The 25,628-nt window shown below is 43.0% G+C and overlaps 1 protein-coding gene across 4 annotated transcripts in view; it reads left to right on the forward strand.

The window, feature by feature from the left end:
* ppp1r9a (protein phosphatase 1, regulatory subunit 9A) overlaps positions 1-25,628 on the forward strand; it is a 62,543-nt gene that overhangs the window by 1,017 nt on the left and 35,898 nt on the right. For all 4 annotated transcript variants that reach the window (XM_033636960.2, XM_033636962.2, XM_033636963.2 and 1 more), the window contains exons 2-5: positions 479-2,015; positions 16,182-16,314; positions 18,717-18,837; positions 24,252-24,356. In XM_033636960.2, coding sequence (XP_033492851.1) covers positions 621-2,015; positions 16,182-16,314; positions 18,717-18,837; positions 24,252-24,356 — 1,754 coding nt within the window. In that variant the 5' untranslated portion in view covers positions 479-620. The remainder of the gene's footprint in view (positions 1-478; positions 2,016-16,181; positions 16,315-18,716; positions 18,838-24,251; positions 24,357-25,628) is intronic.

Consider the following 25,628-nt stretch of genomic DNA (forward strand, 5'->3'; position numbering starts at 1 on the left):
AATTTCAGTGACGGTTTGAAAAGCTATGGGATGTGGCGGCGAACAAGGGTCACAGCTTACTATAGCAAACAGAGGGAGTGGGAGAGGAAAATAATATTTCCTGCAGCATAGCACCAGTTTAAATATAAAGAGCTCAAACAAGGATATTGATTTGAGGAGGTTAACAGTGCCAGCAGTTCTGAAAAGACAACATAATCAGGGTGCTTTTAGAGTCCAATAGGCTTTCATAACTAGTCCTCTTGTACTAAGACTCATACATCAGCATATTTGGCTCCCATGTTACTAAATAGTTTTATTTATGGAAGGTGAAAATGATCCCTTCTCAAGCTTTGTGATCGTTTTTTTTACGAGAAAGAGCCACTTTCAGTTTGTGTTGTTACAGCGCGCGTGTTTAAATAGTTATCCCTCTTGAAATCACATTATAATGCAATGTTACAAAGTGTTTCTATCTTTATAACTTCTCTTTTTAACTCTGCAGGTGTGAATGGGTCTGAAGGAAGTACAACATCAGGTGGATCCCACTAGGCAGCGCTGCAGTAGGTCAAACTAGACTCCTCACTCCCACATTCTAATGAGGCCACGGCGATGCTGACATCCCCCCTGAATCCAAAGACATCATCATGCTGAAGACGGAGGCTTCGGGGGAGAGGACCAGCCTCCGGAGTGCCTCCCCCCACCGTAATGCCTACCGGGCTGAGTTTCAGGCGCTAAAAAGGGCCTTTGACCAGCCTCGGATCGATGGAGACTCCAAGCCCAAAGACCTAGAACGGGTGAAACAGCCAAGGGGCCGCCAGTATGGCAGCCATGTCAGTCGCATTAAGGACATGTTCATGCAGATGGGCTCAGATAAAGTGCCGGTTAAGGCCAGGGGTTGTGATGATACCTCGCCGCAAAAGCTGGTCAAGCCCACCAACTTCATCAACAAGGCCGATGGATCGGTGATAAGACTCCAACATTCCTCATCAGCTGACAGGGTTGGAGGTGCTGGAGCAAAGTTCTCTGAAACCAGGAAGCTGTTTGAGCAGCAGTCACGTGACCAGTCCCAATCACCAGTCTTTCCATACGGACGTGATAAGCGAGGTTCCCATGAGCATCTAGACGACTGGCGAGGTGCGAGGTCTAATCGAGGCAGCACAGACTCCTTGGACTCACTTTGCTCTAGAACAGAGGCGTCCTCGCCAACTGTCAGTCAACTTAGTGCTGTTTTTGAAAATGCTGACCACCACAACCAAGGTGCGCCCTACAAAGGAGTCAGCAGACGAGCCCTCTACTCACCAGACGGATTCAACCGCCATGGAGGTGACGTCAGTGAAGATGATTCAAGACAATCTCCAGTTCGTGGAAGCTACCGGAGCAGGATAGGAGGAAAGGTTCCAACATCCTCCTCTTCTGAGGACCTTCTGAGCCCCAGTCCTGGGATGGAGACTTCAGAGCTGAAACCTGCACCAAAAGAGGAAGAAGCCCAAGACAAATCAGACAAGGTTAAGACTACGGGCGGAGAAAGAAAACGTCTGTCTGGGGTCACCACCAACGGAAGCCAGGTCAATGGCTCATGTGAAGAAGAGGAGAAACCCTCAGAAACAAGAAAACATACTGAGGATTTAGGGGTGTCCAAAGCTTCAAAACCTACAGATGATGCTGTGATTACCGATAAAGCTTTTGACGATGCAACCCCTGAGCCATTGCCAACCCCAGCTACACCAGCTGGGGAAAGCCAGGAGGATGGAGACGGTTCAAGAGATGACAAGTCCTCCGAATCTCCCAAGGACCAGGTGGAAGAGCCCGATGAGGAATACGTTGGGAATGAGCGGGTGATTTTTAACGCAGATGGGGACGCCTGTTACCAGGGTTGGGGGGAAAGCTGCACGGATCCTGAGGATGACCTCTACGGAGACGATGAGGATATTGTCTACGACCCGGGCTCTGATCTGACAGAGATTCCCGGTCTGCCACAAGAAAACAAAGAGGACATCCCTGCAAAGAGGAAGATTCGTTTCAGCACTGCCCCCATTACAGTAAGTTGGGTACTGAACAAAACTGTTGTGGAAGCCTTAATTGTGTAAACACACTGAACACAATCCAACATAAAAGCCCTGGTGCTGCTCTTATCAAAAGTAGGTTAAAACAACAGAGAGCTAATATTGTATTCAGAGCCTCCTTTTATGGGCTCGTATTTATAGTTACTGTTGAACTACTGGATGTGGTTAGCTTTGTTGTTTTCAAATACATTTTTATGAGGTCACATGATCATGATTAAATGAGCTGACATCAATAATCTTTACCCTCGTAAGACCTTTATAGTGTGCTTTCACATTTTGTTTCTTTAATACCGTCGCTGATATGCTAGATAAAATATCAAATTGTGTGGCTATTTTTTGATGCAGAGCTTCAGGGTCAAAGCATCGCCCTCTGGGAAATTGACGTGTGCAAGAGGAGAACATCTGTGCATGTGTTAGTCATGCTGGTTCTGCACCCACACAGTTTTCACACATGATACCATGTTTGTTTTTCTCAGTCTCATCTCTGTCTTAATGAAGAAGCTATTTATCGAGCTAGAATATTTTGTACTTTTCAGTCGCAGAGTCTGCACGAATCTGTACTGTATGTACAGAATATGGTGTACCTAGTGTATGTGTGTGTGTAACCTTGTGTCCGTTAGATTTATGGCAAGTTACAACATGCATTTCTACCATCCATACCACAGGGATTTTACAGGGACTGGAAAGGGCATAATAACGCCACAATAAGGTTTCACTTTTAAATAAAGGTCATTGTTTCTGGTGAAGATGCAGCCATGATGCCCAGTTCCCACAGAGTTTAATTTCTCCGGTAACCTCTTGTCTTAAATGAATAGAAATTGCTCAACCACAGTTTTTGTTGCATCATCTGCCGTGAAGTATTTTGACACTGTTTGCAGTGCTGAGTTGGACACAATGCAGCCAGTGTTTGTGGATTGGGAAGATGGATTTGGAAGATTATGGGAAATATTTTTCAGTCTTTATCCCCAAGCATTTGCAATCAATAAGCTTATTTGGAGTAGTGAACAACATGCTTTAGGTTGCACTTTTCCTTTTTATCTAGTTTGTCAATGAAATCTGTTTTTATTTTTAAGATTCTCAGCCTGTTGACATACAAGCAACGTGTGATCATGTACATGTAAAATGTGAGGGGAACACTGGTAATTTAGAGAGTGAGATTTATGTATATTTGGAGCTAACACAAACATTCCACAAGTTGCTGTAATGAACCAGAACAATTAGCCCAGTTATTCTGAGGAGAAAACGTGATGTTGGCTCACTAATTACCCTGTACTGTCTCTGCAGTGTGTGTCCTTTTGCATCTCTCTCCTCTCCTCCCTCTCAGGACTCAGCACACGTGCTTTAAAGCACACACAATCAAAAGCATACATTTCCACAAGGATATTGGTTCTCCCATTATCTGGCTAAGCATCAAATGTAATATAAATGTATGTTTTTGATAATATGTTGAATTCATTTCATTTTTATTTTCATCACACAGTTAAAAGTGAGCACTACAAATCTTGTTGTCCCATTTAGGTCGAACAGGCGGGCAATATGTTCCTCTGTTGTTGTCTGTAGTTTCAAGGCTTCTGTTTTCTATGAAAAGGACAGACGCTCGTTCATCATATGGAATATTCAACAGAGGCACTGCCCCCCCTTCACACAGACGCACACGCACAATTAGACATGGACCCCTCCCACTTCTCCATCAAACACCCCCTCTCCTCTCAGCACATGAGGAACAAGCAGGGTTCTGTCTTTTGTTCATCTATATAGTGAAAGAGACAAAGCTATTTTCTCAGCCCCCGGCCCCGCACGAGTCCAGCTTGACCCCTGTGGGAGGAGACGGCAGAGAAAACCTTGAAAAAAACTGCCGTTTTATAATCTAATACTTTACGTTCCCTCCCCTTCATGTAATGTTTCTTGGTTCTGCCCCATAAAGCGGATAAATAATTTCAACATCCCAGCTCTGAAAGCTTAATTAATTTTAGAAATCATCGTGGCAGCCACAGGGAGAAGATGACACACAACCAACTTTTGGCAACATCTTGTTAACATGCACACTGGCTTGTGTTTGGGAAGATGAATAACAGGTCCAGATATTCACAGAAGCTTGTTATTGGTTTGACTTCACTAGAGCTGTAACATTTTTAGACCAAACAACTAATTGATTAATCGAGAAAATAATAAATAGATAAATCAACCGTGAACATAATTGTAAGTTTCAGCCCTAGACTTCATGAATGTTGAGTTTAGAAATCAAATTTTTAGCCATGCTACCAGCATGGGTCTGTGGATAGCAATGTCAGTTAGTCTGATGGTCCACCACTTTGGTCCAGAATAAAATATCTCAACAACTATTGGATGGATTGTCTGCACGGTTGTCCCCAGAGGATGAACCCTATTGGCTGATGATGCTCTGACTTTCATGTAGTGTCACCACAGGGTTGACATTTTTGCTTTAAGTGAAGTGTCTTTTTTAAAACCCAGGCTGAAGCTGTAGAAGTTTAGGGCCGATTTATCCCTGATTGACCCCACAGACGGAGGAAAGACCTGGTCTAGGACCTTGGTCGGTACCAATGATCAGCCCAGATTATCTGGTAATGAGTGAGGTTTACAGATCCAGTTTTAAACCTTATGAACTGCTCGCAGACTCATCAGGGCTGCCTCCATAATGTCAAACATTGTTTGATATTTAGGAATTAAAATCTGGATTACAATTATGATTACATCAGCTGACTGTGTTGCCACGCAACAATAAACAGTCTAGCCCTTGAGGCTAATGCTAGCATACTATTGTTGATATATTATGTAGATATCAAAACTGGCAGTTAAAATCTCACCTTCAGTTCTTGGTAAAAAAAACAACCAAGCCAAGTTTCTTATTCAGACTCATTTAGCCCTCTGCTTTCGTTTTCCTCAATGCAAAGCATTATTAATACACAGGAAGTTATTGCAAGATGTCAGTCTCTCTTTTTTTACATCTGCATCCCCATGAGATCACGTGTGCTGGTGTATTCATGCTCCCTCTGGTTGGATAAGAATAATAATATCTTGTAGTGCATGCATGTTTGAGATCAGCTGGAAGAACTTCTCTGAAGTTTCTCCTCATGTGCATGAAGCAACCCAATTTCAAAATCGTTCAGGATTTTATACCTCCTGCAGTCTGAGCCTGGCCTAGGTGAGGTGTCTTGATTAGATATCCATGGGTGCGGTTCAGACGTTTATGGTTCCCTGATGATTATTACAGAGACTTTGGTGATTGCCTGTCTTTCCTCTAGTACCACCATGAGGTTCACACTTGTGGCTTTGAGTGACACTAATGCAGTGCCCCTTCTGCTGTTCAGGTTTCTCAAGAACCTCTCATCTAAACAACTTCACACTCAACCCTGCACATCTATGGGTCTTGAGCAATACACCTGCCAAGTGTAATGCTGATCAGTTTAACGATGGACTAGAACAATTTTGGTGATGACCTGACTTTCTGTTAGTTCATGACTGAACACATGTAAAACTAATGACATTCCCATCAGCCTTGGCTGTACTTTGTGTGTTTATTGCTAACTAGCTTGTGTTAGCATGCTAACACGCTAAGCTAAGATGGTGAACATGGTAAACATTACACATTATTAGAATTGTCACTGTGAGCATGTTAGTATGTTGACGTTAGCATTCAGCTCAGCGCATTGCTGTGCCTACAGTGTTCGCACGGAGTCGCTCCCATTGCTGTTAACTCTTGTTAATACTCATGCAAGTTTTTTTTCATTAATATTACTTCCACATCCTTTCACTCAGCTGTAACATCCCGACTGACCCAGTGAGAAGTGACTGCTTTGAGCTGCCTGAGGCGAAGGCAGCCTGCTCTCCCGAAGGCACTGACCTACAGACGAGAATCAGATCTCATGTTCAGTCAAGCAACCGGTTTTATTCATGTCATTAGAACCTCTAGTTCGGTTGTTCAGTCTGAGGCCTATAGATCGATGTAGTAGTATTGAAGTGGATTACCATCTACTATCGCACTTTTGATGTCCTGTTGTCAAAGTACAGTCTGTGCAGCTGATATGACATTGAGAATACAATGTTTGATCTGACGGTATGACACACATCTCAGCCAGTGCTCAGTTCCCCCGTGTGGTTCCCTCACAGTTTAAAAAAAAAAAATCAGCCTTGATCACAAACAAATCCCAAAAGCTTTTAACCATCTCACACTTGTTGCCGATTTCTTTGCATGCAGCGTGTTTTCTGTCTTTCTTTGTGGAACCGCACCCCAGGAGTTTGACAGAAGAACGCTTCTCCCTCTGCACGCACTCTGCTGTTTCAGTCTCCTCTTGTTTTCCTCCCTCCGTCTGTACGTGACTGGCATTTATATCGTCCTTTTAATGGTACTTTTTTGTGCCTGTAGTGCAACAGCATTTTCATCGGTGGAGACACCGTGATATCGTAATGGAATTAAGCAGATGTGATGAGCGGAGCAGCAGTTCACCGGCCACTGAAGTCGCTCTGTAATCAGCCCCTCCACTTCGCATGCTGTCTGTTACTGTATCAAAGAGACTGGCGTTCTGTCCATTAGATTCTGCTGCCGTACTGTTAGTGGAATGCTGAGTAGCATGGATCTGAGCTCAGAGCTTTAATCGATATGATAGATGTGTGTTGCCTCTCTTCTCTGTGGCAATGGTTTTGGATCCGCAAGACTTTTTTATGAATGTCTTTTACTAGATGTTTTGACCGGTGTGTTGTTCGGCAACAGGGATGGTTGTGTTCATTCTTTTTCTGTGTTGTATAAATGTCTGTGTCTTGAACTTTGGTGAGAGTATTTTTTTTTTTTTCGAGATTTAGTTTCCTGAATATAAGAGGGTGTGAGGTCAACACAGGGGCATATGATGTCACTGAGATGACTCATTTGCCTCAGACGAGGGGTGGGACCAGAACGGTGACACAAAGAATGTGATTGGCTGCCCTAAGTGCCCCCTCTACCAGCGTCAGAAGGTAATAAATGGCTACAGGTTTTTCAGTCCATGGGTGTCTTTCTCCTAAATAGGAGTTGGGGACATTTTATATGTCTGTATCCACAAGCCCATTGTCTCAATTTCTCCATTGCTGTTTGCTATTTAGTAGTATTGACAGTTGTTTATTTGGCATTCATTTATCATACTGAATGAACAATGTAACTATCAACAATGCAGAGTTTATTATTGCTGTTGCTGCATTACTGTGCCCTCAGTCTGGCACAAGTTTCTAAACCCGCCCTTACCTCAGACTGATCTCCTCATGCTTGCAGATTAGATCCCACTACAAACACTTTGTTGCAAAAACAACCTACACACATTTTGCTTGTGTACTTTTGCTGTATGCGGGTTTGCAACTCAGGCTGCAGTCATTAAACTAATTCAGAGACTCATCTTGTACTTTACTGGAGCATGAAAGAACATAAAGACAAAGTCGCTGATGCTTAAAAACAGAGAAAATGCCAACTAGCACCCTCCCAGTGCTGCTCCACAGCCTTGCCAGACGGTTATTTCTTGTGAACGTTTGGGAGCTCATTTGACTGCCCTTAATACGGTACATGACAACAGAGACTCTGAGCTTTCTGTCTGGATGCAACTACTGGCCTGTCCTTCCTGCTGTACATGGCTGTACTAAATCCAACGTACATGCATCAACAGTAAAGATCTGTGCGATTCTAACATCATCCTTATCTGGAGCATCACCTAATACAGTCTTGTGCCTCACAAGCTGAAATGAGATGGCTTCCAGCCAGGAACTTTCTGACCGTGTTTTTGATGGAAAGGATTACTCTACTTAAGGGCAGTCTGTCTTTCTGGCTAATGGTATATGTGTCAACAGCATTGCTCGAATTTTGGAACCAATGCTGACATGGATGTTGGCAATGTCATTTGTAAATAGCATTTGAGGCCTGCAGCAGCATCAGTCCAGCTTAGCCACCTTCAGTATGGTCTAGTGTTGCAGTGGATGACTTATAGGTTAAAAATCCAGTTTGTAGACATCTCTGTTCCAATCATACTCAGCGGTTGAGTCAAAGGCTCAATCCCAAAACACCCCTTGCCCCTACCACTAAGCCCTTACCCCTCTGTTTTGTGTGGTCATGCCTAGGGGTAGGCTGTCCCAAGTCTTATTGGGATAGAGGGATGGGGTGACGTGTTAGGGCCCTCCAAACGAAGATTTTTCCAGAGGCATGAATTGTCCATTCCTTTATAACAAGCATAACAAAAGCATTGCTATTGCAGATTTGTGCATGACAGTTCAGCATTTTGACACCTTTCCATGTCGTTATGGGTGTGTACGGGTCAAAGTCTACATTCAAAGTCAAAGTTAACTCTGATTAACTGCTGCCAAGTGGTACTTTGCCATTATTTGCAATACACACTCTCTGTACATGTATATCTCTTAATTGCAACACACTTTAGAGCCCAATGCATTTCCCTCCTGCCCTGATTTCTGGTGTTTTCCCTCTGTGAGCTGACTGAAGCTGGCTGTCAGCTTCCTAATTATGCAATCTGTGGCTGGGCATAATGGGAGAGAGCAGGGTTTTGTTGGGAGAGAGTTCCGACACTCTGCCACAGCAGCGATATAACAGCTGACATTTTGGTTAGACCAGCAAAAAACAGCAGCTGAGCTCATTCAGAACGACAGTCGGGTATTTTGGTTAAGCTTCTTTCGGGCAGGCTAAATCCAAAATCTTGACTAACAGCTAGACTCCTTACAAATCATGTAGTAGTGGAGAAACTTGTGTGATGGCTTTGTGTTATTATGCAGATATGTGAACTAAAAGGCAGCAAAAACAATCCAGCAGGATTCTCAGGTATCATAAATTGAAATTCAGCTGTCAAGGAAATGCTGTTTTTGTCAAGTAGCCCAGCTGTGAAAGCGCATCATCATGACTCCAAGGATTTTTCCTTCCTCTCTTATCTCTGACAGGTACAACTACTCCAAACCCGGGTGAGGGTATGTGCGTGCATGTAGCTTAGTCACTCCATTATTAATGCAGTGGTGTTTTTGTTTGCTTGTTTCGGTGCCACCCGATCCTCCCCGGGGGATGCATTTTTAATGATCCAGGAAAGGCGAGATGTGCCTTGCGGTTTTCGGGGCTGGTCAGTTGCCACACAGTGGACTTTGTCATGAACCATCATCCAAACCCCACCTTCCCAATCTGGTCCACTGCTAATGATATCATCAGTGTGCTGCCATTTTTTATTGCAATGAAAAACTGCACAGAACAGAGCGTCTGAGTAACACAGTGTTCTCAGTGCTTGCTAAGCCGGCGCTGAGGACGGTTTAGTCTGCTGCACTGTCACCATGTCCTTATTTGTACTGAGCCAGGAACACAGTTAAGGTGAACTGTCTGAATTTAAACTCATTGAAATGCTGAAACTGATTTCTGTCCTGAGATCTGTGCCAAAACAGAATCATTCCAGATCACACAGAGTGGTTATTATGCTGTGGAGAAATCTGAATACCGACTGTGGTCCCAAACTCTGCCAAGTCATTGATGCAGCATAATGAGGTGCATAGCATAGCAAGTGGGCATCAGAGCGTCAATACTGTAACAAGCAACATGTTGTTGTTGTGTTTCTTGTGATCCCAGCCTCCCACTCACTGTATATGACCAAGACATAGAATAAAGCAGGACATTGTCTGCAGTCATTCAGTTGCACTTGTTTACTACGCTCTGCCCCCTGTTTAAAGCCGGCCCCTCACTCCCTCGCTCTCTGTGGCTCTCATGCTGTAGTTGGCCAGTGGCTTGGTTTGTTGGTGGGAGTCATGGCACCCAGTGGTATTGGGCCATAAACAGCAGACTGGAAAAAACAACCCGGCTACAGAGACAGCAACTGAAACAAGCTGTAAAACTGAATCTTGATTACATTACACAGAGTACATGTTAGCAGTGTATTTCTCTTGTCTGAGCAGTATGTGTGTCTGCTCTGTATGCAGAAGCTACTTCGGTTAAAAAAAGAAATGCTGACTTGATTTTCTCAAAAGTCTGTGTCACTTCCTCAGACGAGGGGTGAGGCATGTCAAGATGACGGAGGGGTCGGCTTTGAATGGACAGTAAAATCTGTACGTTCTCACTTATCTCTATGAAGAACTGGATGTCTCTGTTTGTTTCTCTCTCTTCATACTCACTCCTTCCCCTCTCCACCTCTTTATATCTGTCAGTCTCGGTCTGCTCTCGCAAGACATGAATTAATTTCCATCATCAGCAACTGTCTCGTCCCCTCAGCATCCAGACACTTTCCTCAGCACCTGTCAGCCCTCCGGCACGGTGTTGTGTGAGTGGGCGGGGTGGCCACAGGTACAAGTAATGGAATGCAAATGTGCTGAGCTGTCGCAGCAGAGCAGACTGTGTGAGTGTGTATGTGTGTGTATGTGTGTGCCAGGCTGGAGTTAATCCTCTGCAGGGTTTGCTGGGCTCGTGCCACAGCAGTAGGAACATTTCTCCTGGGCTTTCCAGCCTCTTATTGCCCTGGGCAGCGTCCACTGTCTGGAAAGCGCAGGACGGGCGACGGCACTGGCAGCGACACACCAAAGGCCCTAGTTTAATACCATCAGAGGCGGTTGGCCGGGAATGGGCGCCATGCCGTGACATCTTAGGCAGGGACTCAAACAACCCTGGAGCGCATTACCCCAAGCCTTACCCGGTCCTCAGCTTCTCTCTTTTTTTATTCATTTTCTTTTCTTTATTTCTCTCTTATTGCCTGTTTCACTCTTCAATAGCCTCACTGTCTGCCACTGCCCTAACCCATGAATCATATGAATCACTCTGTTTCTCTCTCTCTGTGGATATGCCTCCTCTGTAAACTCGATTCTTCCTTTTCATTTACTCCTCCTCCATTTTCTCATCATCTTAAAGCTTCCTGCATCTCGTCTTGTGTCCCCGCATTTGTCCCTTTTTTGTACCAGTCCACCATCTCCATCTTTTTACCTTTTCCTTGTCAAGCCTCACCCGCATGTTCTGTCGCTCCCTCTTCCTCTCTCCTCCCCTGTGGCTTAGTGGGCCCTTGGTTAATCCACGCTCCTCTGTCCCTGAGGATGTCCAGACAGACTGACAGACATTATTTGGCTGAGCGGTTGTCATCTAGCACCACAGGCAGTGAGATGAATCTTGATTCAGGACACCAGCTTGGCATGTACATGTATGCACGCACGCTTGTGCAGACACGTAAGTGCAATGAAACTTCAACCGGCTGCACACACATGCACAAAAACCCTGCATGCATACTGTTATCACTCACATACTTGATGTGCATTTCTGACATACACACTCGAGCCCCTATACACAAATATAGTGAGAGTGTGAGGCACTTGCTCTGAGTGAGAGGGCTCTGCTTTATTGAAGTCAGAAGCTGAGGACGTCCGCAGGCATCTGCAGAGTCACAGCAGCTGCAGCAGCATCCATAAATGACAGTAAAAGTGTATTTCAGAGGAGTCAAACCAAACCCCCTCCATCCTCCCGCAAGCCCCGGAGGTCAAATTGCAACACTGCCAATCTGTGGATGCCCAAACAGAACTGCTGTCTGCACCAGTGTCTCCATTGTGAGGGGTTTAATTACTGACAAAACAGAAAAATGTGCGTGTCTTTGGTGTCAGGGGGATCGATCAGTGTGTTGTGTGGATGAAAGCTGAGGATAAGCAGAGGAAGAGGGGAGATATTGGTTGATACAGTGAGGAGTGACAAACAGAGAAAGGAGAGGTCGCCATTATCAGACTCTACAGTGTGTGTGTTAGATCTCAGAGAAGGAAGTGCCTGCATGTGTACTCTATAAGACGATTGTATTTACCAGCTCTCATGTTAAGAGGATGTACAGAAGTTTTAGATTAAGCATTGAAATTAGATAGCATGACGTACTCAGCAAGCACCATTACCCCAGAGTCCATAAAACTATTTTTAACTCCATTTATGATTTTAAATCTATGCGGCCAGCCATCTGAAAATAAGGCACTTTCATGTGAATCCTAAAATCTTGACTTTTTGTTGACACAAGCTTTTTTCCATCCAAAGAAGTGCATTAGGCTTGAAAGAAAGTGCAGGCACTGTAGAGGAATATATTTACATGTAAATGGTTGTGTGTTGTGTTTAATCCCTCAAAAGCCTATTCCAATTCTATTCCAGGGGGGCACCACACGGAGAGACGGCCCATTATACTTCCATATTCAATGGTTGTCCTTGTGCGCTGCCTCTTCAATAAAAACTGGATTTCAGTTCAGCATAATGACCTGCCTCAGCACACAGCAAGTGGACTTGAAAGTGGAAATTTGTAGGTGTTTGTCAGCTTGACGTGATGAGGATATAGATTTCACACGGTTATTAATGCAGATAAGGGTGAAGTGCTCTGACATTGCTGCTCCCAGGGATCCTTTTATTAGATTATGTGGGTCAACATATTGATATGGATCATATTAAGGTTGTGGGAGCTGTCATGATTTATTTTGTCTCTTGAGTCTGCGCCTATATGCAGTGTTGGGTTTTGTCAACTCTGTCAGGCTTTGCATCATGTTTGTTTCTCTCAAGCTGTACTCAGAGAGACAGATCACCCGAATGTCAGAAGGACACATTTTCCCTTTTACCTGTGGTGCTATTTATCGATCAAGATTGTTTTTTTGACATTTACCAAGACTTGGAGATACTGGACATAGAGGTGTCTGTTTTCTCTTAATTGAATTAGATGGCCCTCAGCTTGTGGTGCTCAAAGCGCCAAAAAGTACATTTGAAAAACTCAACAGCAATGTCTCTTATCCACAGACCTTGTTGTGAGCAGTTTCATGTAGGAACTATTTTCTTTCTACTGAACTACACCCACCAACCGAATCAGCACCAGGGGGAAGAGTGCATCTACTCATGGACCAGAGGCTCATGCCAGTGACCTCTAGAGATGTAAATATTCAGGGCTTCCCCTTCGGTTGAGCTGTAATGTTAGCTAGCTCAGTGGTTCTAGGTACAGATGCAGTAGATGCACTCTTCCTTTTTTGTGGTGACACGGGTCAATTATGACTCTTTCTATTAGGGGTATAAATCACCAGCTTCATCACGATACGATATTATATCGATTTGTTTGGGTGACGATACGATGTTTGCTGATATCACAAAATCTGTCACGATATGATTTTGATTCAATTCGATTCAGGAGCTTGTGATCGATATGACGCGATATCATATGCCCATCTAACACAATCATTTACATCAACTCACAAAAACAACTAGAATATGATTTGACCATTTTATTTCTGAGCTCTGTTTGTTGAGCGGAGGCGCGCTTGCCCAGAAATGGTGACACAGACGTGCTATGTGAATTTCAAAATAAATGCGTATCTTTAAGATGACGATATGGATCGATGGTTTCATTTTGCATCGATATAATTGGATCGTTAATCAATGAATCGATGTGGATCGTTGTATCATTACACCCCTACTTTCTATGATTCATTTTTGATCCATGGAGGTTTTATATTTGTAAAACTTTCCTTGAGTTAAGAAATGTGTTTCAAAAATCCATGACATCACCACAATGTAAGGTCTCTGAGCTGTGTGGGAACTTTTGGGCAGGGTCAGCGTGAGAAAGAAAAGAACCCCAAAAGTAGACCTGGAAGGTAGAAACTGGTTTTGCCGTGCGTTTCGTATCCTTGCCATTTTTCAGCTCCTCATAGTGAAACACACAACAGGCAGCAGCATCCTACCATACTGCCAAGGTTATACACACATTACTGTATCATCTCACATTCTCTCTTTCTGCCACTGCTTTTTCTTTTCTTTGTCCTTATCTCTCCTCTGTTACTTCAGGTCAAAAAGTTTTTTTTTGATGGAACAAAATCCAATTATTGTCAAAGAACAAGAAGATTATACATCCTATCTGTGAGAAGAAATGTAAAAACTTAGCTCATAATAAAAACGTAAAAAAGATTGAATCAGTTATCAGTCTGCTCTGGCTGACCTTCACATTTCAGCAAACCCCTCTACCTTCTTTCATCCTTTGTAAGCCAGGGTAATTTTGAGCTGTGTTCTTTCCTTTGGTGCCTTAATATGTACTGAATTGACTGAACATGGCCTCCATTCTCTGGAGATATATACCGATAGTTTCCGTTTAGAGCCAGATAACTGTCAGGTTTCTTTATCTTGTTGGTAAATGCTTTCCATTTGATGGTGCAGTCTGTCTCTGTTTCTCTTTCACTCCCCCTCTGCCTACCTATTCTTATTTCCCCGGTGCATGCTCTTTTATTTATCTTGTCACCCCCTCTCTCACTCTCTTGCTCTCTTGTCCATCCTTTGTCTTCTCAGTTCGTCTGTCTCTCAGTTTTTGTTTTGTTTTTTTTGGCCTTTTCTTATCTGTCTCCATCACTGCGCCTTCTCTGTCTCTTTCTTTGCTCGCCTTCTCTCATGGATCCACCCTCAACTGTCCTCATCTCTCTCCGTGACCTCTCCCTCTCTTCCCCTGGCTCCCTCTCTCTGCCTGGCCACATGCTAATGTGTTTGTAGATAGCACACAGTGACTGAGAGAGGCCATTAGAGAATGTACTTACTGCCAGTGGTAGCATCCCGTTCAGGACGTCCCGGACAGTGCAAGTGCTGGTGTTAGCATTCGTCAGCAGTGTGTGTTTGTGCATTGGTATTTATTATGTAGCTGCATGTGCGTGGAGTTAGGTGTGTATCTTTACAGGTTGCTTTTTGTGTGCCTATATGTATTTTTTTTATATTTCTTTAAGGCTGTGCACAACAGTATGTTTATGTATGGATGTGTGTGTCCATGCAAGCGTTAATAATGCAGGGCTGTTGATCACACTGAATGATTGATGACAGGGAGGTCACAGATAGCGCTCACGCAGGCTCACACAGAGGAAAGACTAAAAGCCAACCCTGGCAGCATCACGCTACATCAATGTGCCCAAGCTGTGTGTACAGCCAGCGCAATGTCTCTTCAACAGAGTGGCATGTATTTACTCACTGTAGTTTGTTGCGTCTTTAGCTTGTCGTTAAGATATTAGTCAAACCAGTGGCACATCACCTATAGCATCACCTACAGCATTAAAAACGTGTATCTAAAAGCACAAATGTCTCGACGTCATTTTTTGCCCTCGTTTTCGTTATTAACTTTTCCAATCATGTTAAATGCTGACGACAGAAGCCAGCATCGGCAAACATAAATCTGGCTTTAGGCTTTAATCAATACATCTGATGTGCCGTGACACCTTATTGATCTCTACTAGGGAGAGATTTCCTATTTCACCTAACTTAAAGAGGTCAGAGCCCTGAGATGGGCAGTGACTGACTCGCTCAGTGACACAACAGCAAGGTGGATGTGGCAAAGCTCCTTGGGCATGCAGCATTGTGAATGATAATTGATGTCATCGAGCTAAATATGTGATATCCCTAGCCTGATATCGTTGCTTATAGGGGACAGCACCATGTGGCACTTTAATGTGGCATTTTAATAATAGCAGCTGCAGTCAGTGTGGGTGTGCAGGTGTGCGTCTGACTGAGAAACAGACACCAGAGACGACACCTATATCATCATTCAAGCGTGCCTGTGCACTTAAACACTTTGCATACCCTTGCACCCCTTTATTCGGCACCAGAACGCTGCACTACAGACAGTATGCATGTTGGAGCTCTCTCACCTCCTCCCCCTCTTCCTCAGTGCAGAGAGCAGTGGGAGCGCTTGGCCCAGGATGAGATGTGAAGTGACGGCTGACTCTTGCTGTGGAGGAGAGGCTCCTATGATGACCGCACAGCTTAGTGGAGGATGGCCTTCCTATCCCCCATCACCACACTGTTTCTTTACATTTCAGTTTCCTGTTGATCAATGGGCTGATTTGTGGTCGTAGCTGTGGCTTTGTCATCTGGCCTTTATTTACCACAGTGTTGTCAGCTCTGCCGTGTAGATAAAGCATTGGTTGAGATAATAAAAGCTCGTATTTACTCTCATCCATTCATGAACTTCAAAAGTAAGCAGCATTACTCACTGTTGTCATCAAAGAATAGAAGTGTCTTGCCATATTTGTAGGTACAATATGTCTTTCATAAACTTTATTAAACCTCCAGAATCATGCTGCTGAGATGGTGGAACTATTTCCATCTCTACAGTGTGAACCAACTGCTATATTTGATTTCCTGTGCCCACGTCCCTTTAACTCCTTGTGCTCCCTCTCCAGGTGTTCAACACCTACTCCAACGAGGACTATGACCGTCGCAACGAAGAGGTGGATCCTGTGGCCTCCTCCGCAGAGTACGAGCTGGAGAAGAGGGTGGAGAAACTGGAGCTCTTCCCCGTGGAGCTGGAGAAAGGTGGGAAAGAAAATCTGAGAACATTGAAATGAGGAGGTGGATCCTGTCATTTATACCCAGTAGACAGAAACACCCACGTATGGGATGTCACTTTTTTTTTTTTTTGGTGTGATATTTCCGTCTTTCTATCCAAGTTGTTTTTTTCATCACTTTATCTATGTCTCCATCATTTCGACTTCGGGGCTAACAAAACAAAAAAGGCTTCTTCTTTTTAAACCTTTTAAAAACACAGTTACAGCTTTTCAGCATTGTGTTTTGATGTAAAAGTTACACTAGAAATCTCCTTAGATCCTTTCAAAGACACTGTAGTGCACAGTTTGTCCTAATTCTCCATTATGAGCTAAAAAAAGGGGGACTTGTCTATTTCTGTTGAGGTTTTCCTGTGTTGAAATCCAACGTTGCCACGGACCTGAAATAGAATGATTTTACATCACAGGGTTTCACCATCCACTCCCTGTTACGTAATCCCAACAACTCGTGAATTATTCATGCAGGATGGAGACGGACGGATGCTACACTGGAAGGGAATTTCCCATCCAGCGCATTTCCCTTTAACGTGAAGGCCACCATGCCTATAGTAAAAGTCTCCTCCTCTTTTCCATTAATAAATCATCAGTTTTTCCTCCTTGCGTGTATTCACCCAACCATTTTTCCATGTATCCCTCAGTCCACCTGGTGTCAGTTTATTTGGAGCCATTTTGGATTTGAGCCAAGCACAATAGAAACAGGGATTTGCCAATCCAATACTATATTCCACTGTTATTCTAAATGCGACAATAATTTGACTTTGATATGGGTCATATAACCTGTATAGTCTGTTTGGATATTCAAAATTAGGCCTTTTCCAAATGTCCTTATGTATTTTTGGGGTTTAATGAACATTCCTTGGACATGTATACAGTGTATTTGGAATATGTGTCTCAATTGGGGTTTTTACCGCAGTTTCCAACAACTGGCCTCTTACCTGTTTACAGTCAGCTCTGTGCGTTGTCACTGATGAATGCACACAAACCAACTAGCCAGTAGTTTGGAAAGACTGTGGGATAGAGATGCACGCTCAGAAGAAAAGCCCATATTTCTTGTCAGAAGGAGAAACACACCACACCTACTTTTAAACATTATGAAAGACCTGGGATATCAACAGGTTTTTAGATATGCACAAATATCGCAATGCCAACCTTTTCAAGAAGGTGGAATGAAAGAGGGAGGCTTTGTTCCTAGAGAAAAACTTTAGAAAAAGTTCTATGCTGATGCAAAGAAGCAAAATAGCACAAGCAGCTCCCGCCGTTCCACTTTTCTACATTTTGACATCATAAACGACATGTTAGGGCATGTAAATGAAGTATGCACAGCTGCATGTCAATAGGAATTTTAGTAGAATATTAATTTCATCAGCCATGTTAACAACTCCATAGGAATATTTTTGGAACTGGAATATTTTGTGCATGTAAACAAGGGCTGCAGATAACCCAAGGCCTCATGATACCATGTTATCACGATAATTAAGTCACTATACAATGTTATTGTGATTTTAAACGTTTTGCGATATGCTGAGTATTTCTACAATGTATACTGCGATACATTGTGATTTATTAGGCTTTTTTTAACTACAGATTATGTCCTCAAAGGAAAACTCTGTCAACATATGTTTTGACAGTCTGTTCATCTCATTTCAATCGTATTTATTGCAGCAAAATGTATTTCGTGGACTGAAAAAGCAATCGATTTTATTATTGTAGAAGGCTACCAAAAGTTTAATTCACATTTACAGTAGCTACAAATAATTCATATAATAATCGATACAGTAATACCATGCATAACATCATGATACTATACTGTATCTATTTTTTTCCCCCACCTCTAATGTGAACATACTGATAATGGGGCCAATCTATTCAATTCAATTCTATGTTTAGCTTTGTTTAGCTCAAATGCACGTACTGCGTCACCCTTTATTTTCAGTTTTTGCAGTTGTGTTGTTTTATACTGGAATTGTAATTCCTGTTTATGTTTTGAGCCAATTTGTTGCTGCATTTTAATTCTTGTTCATCTTAAAGATTTTTTGATAAATTGCAGATGCACAATTTTTTTAATATTAAATTACAATTCTTTACATGTGTATCTATGTATTTATTTGTTACACGTTGTTTTACAAAGTTAGGAATGCAAAGTTTAAGTGAAGCGTGATGTTGCCTCACAGATAAAACAATGATCTCGGTCACTTCCACACAGTGAGGCTTACAGTTTATTAATCAATCACAGATATCATTGGATCACTACTCAGTATCGGCTGATACTTGAAGCCCAGGTAGCTGTGTGATGGGTCCATCAATGGGAAATTAGGAAAGACCCTTAAAGACACAAACATGCACACTTTAACTGCATGTTGTGTATATTTCCAGATGAAGACGGCCTGGGGATCAGTATCATCGGGATGGGTGTTGGCGCCGACGCAGGCCTGGAGAAACTGGGCATCTTCGTCAAGACTGTCATCGAGGGCGGGGCTGCTGAGAGAGACGGCAGGTGAGATCTGCTCTCCTATTGGACATCACAGATATTACTGGGCGATAAGTGAGTCTGAAAAACACATCAAAGCAGATTAGAAGGTGTGAAAGCTCAGCGTTTGCAGGAACCAAAAAATGCACTTATCACATATTGTCCAAAAATATACACAACAATTAATCAGCTATTTTGTTTCCGTTTCCCAACAGCTTCTCACCCACACTCACACACACACACTTACTCACACACACACACAGACACACATAGTCACACAGTCACACTCTGTCCCTGTCAGATTTAGCAGCAGGGGTTCGGATTAGATCCACTGGGAGAGGCGCAGTCTGGGGCATGAAGTCTCCCACAGAACTGTATGTGTATAGGTGTGTGTGTGTGTGTGACAGAGGCATTAGAGTGTATTATATTTCTTGTTTCTGTGTAAGTTTGCAAAAATTATTCTGTTGTGTAGGCCTCCATATTCAATATGTCTCTATCTGTGTCCCTCGATGGTGTGTGTGTGTGTGTGTTGCTGTTGTTGCAGGGAAGAAACTGTGTGTGTATTTGTGCATTAAGAGCGTGAACAGTGCAGAGTAAGCACTCAGCCGGCCATAGAGGAAGAGATGACAGCTTCCCAGCAGGCTAGCTGTGGTTTTCTGCCTCTAAACCGGCAGCTTCTACCTATTAGTGTGCCTGTGTGGCTCAGGTTCCCCATAAACAGATTAAAAGACAGATAGGCACTTCCATTCCATGCAGTATGAGAGCTGTAAGCACCGTAAGCTCCCGATACACACTGGGAACCCAAGTGCACTGGGGTTGTTTGCGGTAGGTGTGTTTCCTTCGGGGATTAATTCTTTCTTTTATACCACAGCCAGGGCTGCCACATTCAGGAACACATGAGAGCGAGATTAGTTAAAATGTAGCAGGCAGAGAGACGGGAGAGAGGAGTACAAGTGAGGAAAAGAAACGGCTTGTTCAAAAGTGAGAAAAGATGACAGTTTCACCGACTCCAAAAAGTCTCATTCCCGTCAGTGACTGGGAGAAGTATGAAAAGTTAAAAGATCAGAGGAAGGCTGTGCTAAAGCTCAAGTTCAATTCAGTTCTGAGCTTGTGGATTTGATCCTTTTTCTCATTCATTTAAACTGAACAAAGCTTTGAATATCACTGCTCCTCGGCTCTCCACAATCTGTCCAAGTTGTTTGCCTTTTTGTTAATAATTCTCACACACTTAAAAGAGTGAAACTATGCTTGCTTAAATTTCTTCAGCCACGCTAGCTGCACGGTCTGTCCGCAGGTCTTTTACTTTTATGCAGACTACCATAATTCTCGCACAATGACATTCATACGGGGGTGTCCTGCTGGCCCAGTGGTTAAGACGATATGATATAAATGCAGAAAATATTTTGAATAGAAGATTTATCTTAAAGGAACAGTTCACCCCAAAAATCATAAATACATATTTCCCCTCTTAGCTGTAGTGCTGTTTGTCAGTCTAGGTTGTTTTGGTGTGAGTTGCCGAGTGTTGGAGATGTCGGCCGTAGAGATGTCTGCCTTCTCTTGGATGTAATGGAACAATCACCTGCCTCAGAAAGAGACGTGCATCTACTCATGGGTGAGAGACTCATGCTCATGACAGCGTAAGGTGTAAACATTAATGGCGTCCTCCTTGGCTGAGCTGTAACGTTAGCTAGCTCAGTGGTGCTAGGTGAGCTAGCAGTAGATGCACTCTTCCTTCTGCAGTGTGATACGGTTGGGAGAGAGAAAATAGTTCCTACATGAAACTGCTCACAACAGGATCTGTGCTTACTGTGCAACGGTCCATTTACAGCTGTGCCACTTTAAGCTTAGATCCCATTTGCTGCTGACCTTTCCAAAAACAGAGCAGGCGATGTAGGAGAAATACTTCCTCTTTACGTCTGTATAAAAATATCTTGATAGTGTAGGTCAGTTTAATGTAGTGTGTGAGCATTACATAACAGAATCATCCTTTACTGTGAGTCTGCAGCTCTGCCTGTGTCCCCATGATGGATTTCACAATAAACCCTGATCACAATATGAGAGCAATAAACCAAAGACTCGAGATATTAGTAATAAATACTGGATAACTTGTGCACATTCATTCGCCCCATAAGTGCTATCTCACTCTCACACACACTCAGGGGAGGAGTCACTGGCCACAATGTAATTTCCTTCCATCATTACCCATTGCAGCTATAGGGCTCTGTCTCTGTCTCGCTGAGTTGGACTTAATGGTCTGACACACACACACAAACACACACACACTCAGGGGCAGACAGATAGATGAGCTTGGCTGTGGCTCACTGTATTGTCTGGTGCAGATGACCCTAGGTGTGTGTGCACTGGGGTGAGATGGAGGTTATGAGATGAAGGTGTGTGTGTGTGTGTGTGTGTTTTGGTTTATTCATATGAATCTTCCTCTGCTGTCAGTTAGTTTCGTTTCCTCCTGCCGCCTTTGCTCAGCAGCTGTATGTCAAACAGCCTTGACCACCTAAAGCCAAATTGAGACATTAGATGGCGTGAAGGTCAGAGAAGTGTCTGAGCCGCTGACTGGCACACAACCAGCCCGCTCTCTGTCTACCTGTCAGGCTCTATGCATCCATACGACAGCTCTGGTTGATGTGTTTGGTGTCACGGTCATATTAAATGCTGGATGTTGTGACAGACTGCGAAAGGAGCCGAGAGGACAGTGGTTACTGCAGTTGTTGATGCAGCTATCAGAGGACATTGATTTAGATCTTGACTTTGTGGGAAAGTATATAAAAAAAAAAAAAAATCAACTGCAATTTGCAGAAGCTTTGCAGGAAGGAGATGGCGCAGGGTTAACCCATTCTAGGGACTGAAAGAAAGGATATCTTAGTTTCTGTTGCACTGACTGTGACCACTCCTAATTAATCTCTCCTGTGTCCCTCAAGTTCACTTCAATACTCTTATACAATGGCCGAAAATAGACTTGCGTGCAATTGTTTTTTATGCCTCGAGATAACAATGCTTGTCTTCTTGTGACGATCTCAAGAAAGCAAAAGGCTGATAACAAGATAATTTATCAGGTGTAAACAAAAACTAATTCAAGCCTTCAAGTTCACTGTCATGACCGTCCAGGGGGGATTCTCCTTAAAGCTACTCTTACCTTTCTTGCATTTCACACAGCACTCCTCCTGCAACTCCACCTCCCTCCAAAGGCCTACTCCCCCCTCCTCCATTACGTCCTCATTACGTCTATGATAGACGTAGGCGTTGGCAAGGTAACGTTAGATACACGGAAGAGGAGAGCGAGTGTAACGTTACAACCAAGACAGTCAAGTTTTAAAACTCAACCGGAGTCAGTGATGACTGATGAGTTTTAGAATAAGGTTACAGTGCTAACGTTAGATAGTAGCCTTAACGTTACTAGTAAGTGGAAACGCACAAGGAAGATAATGTTAATGTTTCAGAGGCTACGCTACAGTAGGCTAACATTAGCCATTAGCAACTGGATGCTGTGTTGTCATATAACGTTATAGCCTATGTTACATTAGAGGCAAACTAAAAAATACCTGTCCAGCAGAAACTCTGCAACAATCTCGTCCCTTTTTAGCTCAGGATGAAGCTGCATCAGTCTTCGCCATCGCCCGCAAAGCAGAGTGGTTACGTCAGTCGGAGGCCTTCACGTGAGGATGACAGACAGGACACTCGGCCAATCATTGCATTCAGTCCGAATGCAATGATTGGTCAGAGTTTTCTTAGAACCATATGAGAATGGTACAGTTATGAGTTTTTATCTCTGGTGGGATTCACTTACATTTTAGTGTGCCATCAGCTTATTAATAGCATTTTAACCTAAACAAAGAAAAGCGTAAAATTTCCAGAAAGGTAAGCGTCGCTTTAAATGAAGAGAGCTGATCTGACAGAAAGACACAAGGCTGCACAGTTAATCGAAATATAATCAAAATTGCAATATGGCCAGGTGCAATATCCAAATCACAGGAGCTGCAATTTTTTGATGAAGGTAAAATGTGTTACAACATACCATTGTAAATGAAGCATTGTGGTGCAACAGTGATGCCCTGACCTACAAATATTACTCCAGACATAAGAGCACATATAAAAATTACCATTCCCTTTAAAATCCTGACTCAAAAAGCAATATCTGTCAAAATAATAGATATAGACCTTGACTGAAGTTAATCGTTAATGAGAGAAAATGGTTTTTTGTTTTGTCATAATAATTGAATGAAATGAAGAAAAATTGAATTTAGAGTCAGGTTGGTGGCAACATGGTGCTCAGATACCAGCATTCATAAACATTCGCACCAAATACTGTAAAGTCAGCTTGTCTGAATGCACCATGATTATATTTAGAAATGGTGCGTGAGGCAGGATTTATGTGTCTAGAGGTTCAGGGTAAATGGAAGCCGTAATGGTGCGTGCTAAGTGATCTCTGCAGAACTGGACGCAACTCTCATGAAACAGTAACTCATTATCCTCTCACTTATCCTGAGTGTGATCACTCTCCAGTCTCCAGAGTAGTTGTGCTGGTTTCATTGGACCATTATATATCATATAAATGTGATAATTGGACTAGATTAAAGTGTTTTTGAGTTGTCTGTGTTTGTAGGTATTGAGGGGATTGTTAGACGTCAAACATGGTATTTGCATGCTGTTATTACTTGGAACAAATAGGAGAAGAATCTCTACAGTGGAGACCTAACTGGTTTGTTGTAGAAGAATATAATGTATGTGTTGATATACTGGAACAATATGGTATTTTGTTGAAAAACAACGAGAGACATTTTTTGTTTTATTCATGTCAAAGAAATTATTCAAAGCACAGATTCAGAATTCTTCTTAGTCTGGTTTTTATGCAGATTTCCAAGTGGTTTACATTGAATATTTAACAAGGACGTCTCTTTTAAGTGATTTGTTCACTATTCCCCCGCCACGAAAAGTGGATCATCGGGAGTTTCATTTTGGATCAAGAACTTAGCTGACCTCTCATCGTATCCAGAGCAGAGCAGAAATTCCGGCTGTGTTTTGGCTCAGGGCGAAAGGCTAGCTGGCCTCTGTGTCCTCGTTAGCCCTCCTAGTTTGTTTTGAGCTTCATCTCTTCTGTCTCTTGGGTAGACAATAGTCTGGAGCTATTGCAGTGGAAATTTGTGACCGCAAGAAAGTCTGGCACGATTGCAATTTTGAAAATAATGTGAAAATACATGATAGGCCAGTTTGTTTGTCCCCTTTTTCCTTTTGTCATAGTTTTGCTGCATCAGTCATAATGTAATTTTCCTGGGTCTTTGTAGATGAGTCAGGGACATTGTGTGTGGGCTAAATCAGGATCAGCCGTGTTTCAGCTGACATGCACACACAGATCGTGAACACAGAGTGACACATGACATAGAATTGTTGTACATAGTGTTGAATGATGCTGTCATCTGTGTGTGTATCAGGATCAAGGTGAATGACCAGATCGTGGAGGTGGATGGGACCAGTCTGGTGGGCGTCACCCAGAGCTTTGCTGCCTCCGTCCTCAGGAACACATCAGGGGTGGTCAGGTATGGCCCGAACACACACACACACACACACACACACACACACACACTTAAACCAAAGCTAATCACAGCAAATGATTAGTCCCATTAGTGGTCTTATGATCCTGTGTTTTCTTAAAGGGACAGTTCACCCTAAAATCAAAAATACATATTAATCCTCTTACTTAAAGTGCTATTTGTCGGTGAAGATTCTCAGTCATCCAGGTCATGATAATCATAAGTGCTAATATCGTAGGCAACTGGACTTGCTTGCGTTTCTTGGATTAAACTGCTATTTATCAATCTGGAGATGTCTGCCTTTTCTTGAATAGAATTGAACTAGATGGCACTCGGCTTGTGATTCCCCTTTTCCACCAACATCTCCAGGAACTTTTATTACCAGGAGTTTATTTACCTGGGGAAAAGAATTCCTGGTAATATGTGTGGTTTGCGTTTCCGCCGCACCTCAAAGTTCCGGAAAATGTATTCAAATTAGCGTGATGACGTAGACGATACGGCATGTGCCCTATCTTCAGCTCCACGAGCTTATTGGCTGGTACCATGGTAACATTAGCGCTGGTAGAGAGAGGAGTGGCTGTTTGTCTCAGCCAGCAGCTAAGTTTAAAAGTATTTTAAGTGTCAAGCTTAGTTAGTTTACATACAGACAACTGTCATTTGAGCTTACTAGTAACAATTCACTATCAGCTGAACTAGCATTCTGTCCTTGTGTAAGACATAACGTTAGTGTCAGTGGATGAGAGACTGTGGACGGAGCATATTGAATAGCCCTGTCTACATGTTTACATGGTCATGCTTACTAAACATATGTATTGATAAAGTATTGGCTTCTTACTCGCTAAGGCTTAATGTCACTTACAATAATGAGTCTAGCTGCCGTCAACTCGAGTCATTTTCGAGTTATCTTCACTTCGTTTCCAGCTGTTCACCAGTTACCGTGTCGTGAAGGCGTGTGTGAGTGGATGTGGGTGTGTGGATGTGTGTATGTGGAGGAGTTCAGCGCCAGCACAAAAGAACCAATACCGTTAGCGCTTATCAATACTACGGTCTTTAATAATTTAGCTCTGGGGCTAATTTAGTACCAGGTTTTGGTACCCATCCTTAATCAAAACACAAACAAAGTGAAGCTTGTAGAAATGAAATAAAGTTTTCAGCGGCTGCCCGTACCAGGAAGTGCGGAATGCGCAAATGTGTGTTCCACCAATCAGCGTTCTTCAGCACACAGCCTCGCCCCTCAAGAATTCTGGGTAATCTGAAAAGTCCTACCCCCTACTAGGT

Source organism: Epinephelus lanceolatus, chromosome 16, assembly GCF_041903045.1.
Source record: "Epinephelus lanceolatus isolate andai-2023 chromosome 16, ASM4190304v1, whole genome shotgun sequence".
Lineage (NCBI taxonomy): Eukaryota > Metazoa > Chordata > Actinopteri > Perciformes > Serranidae > Epinephelus > Epinephelus lanceolatus.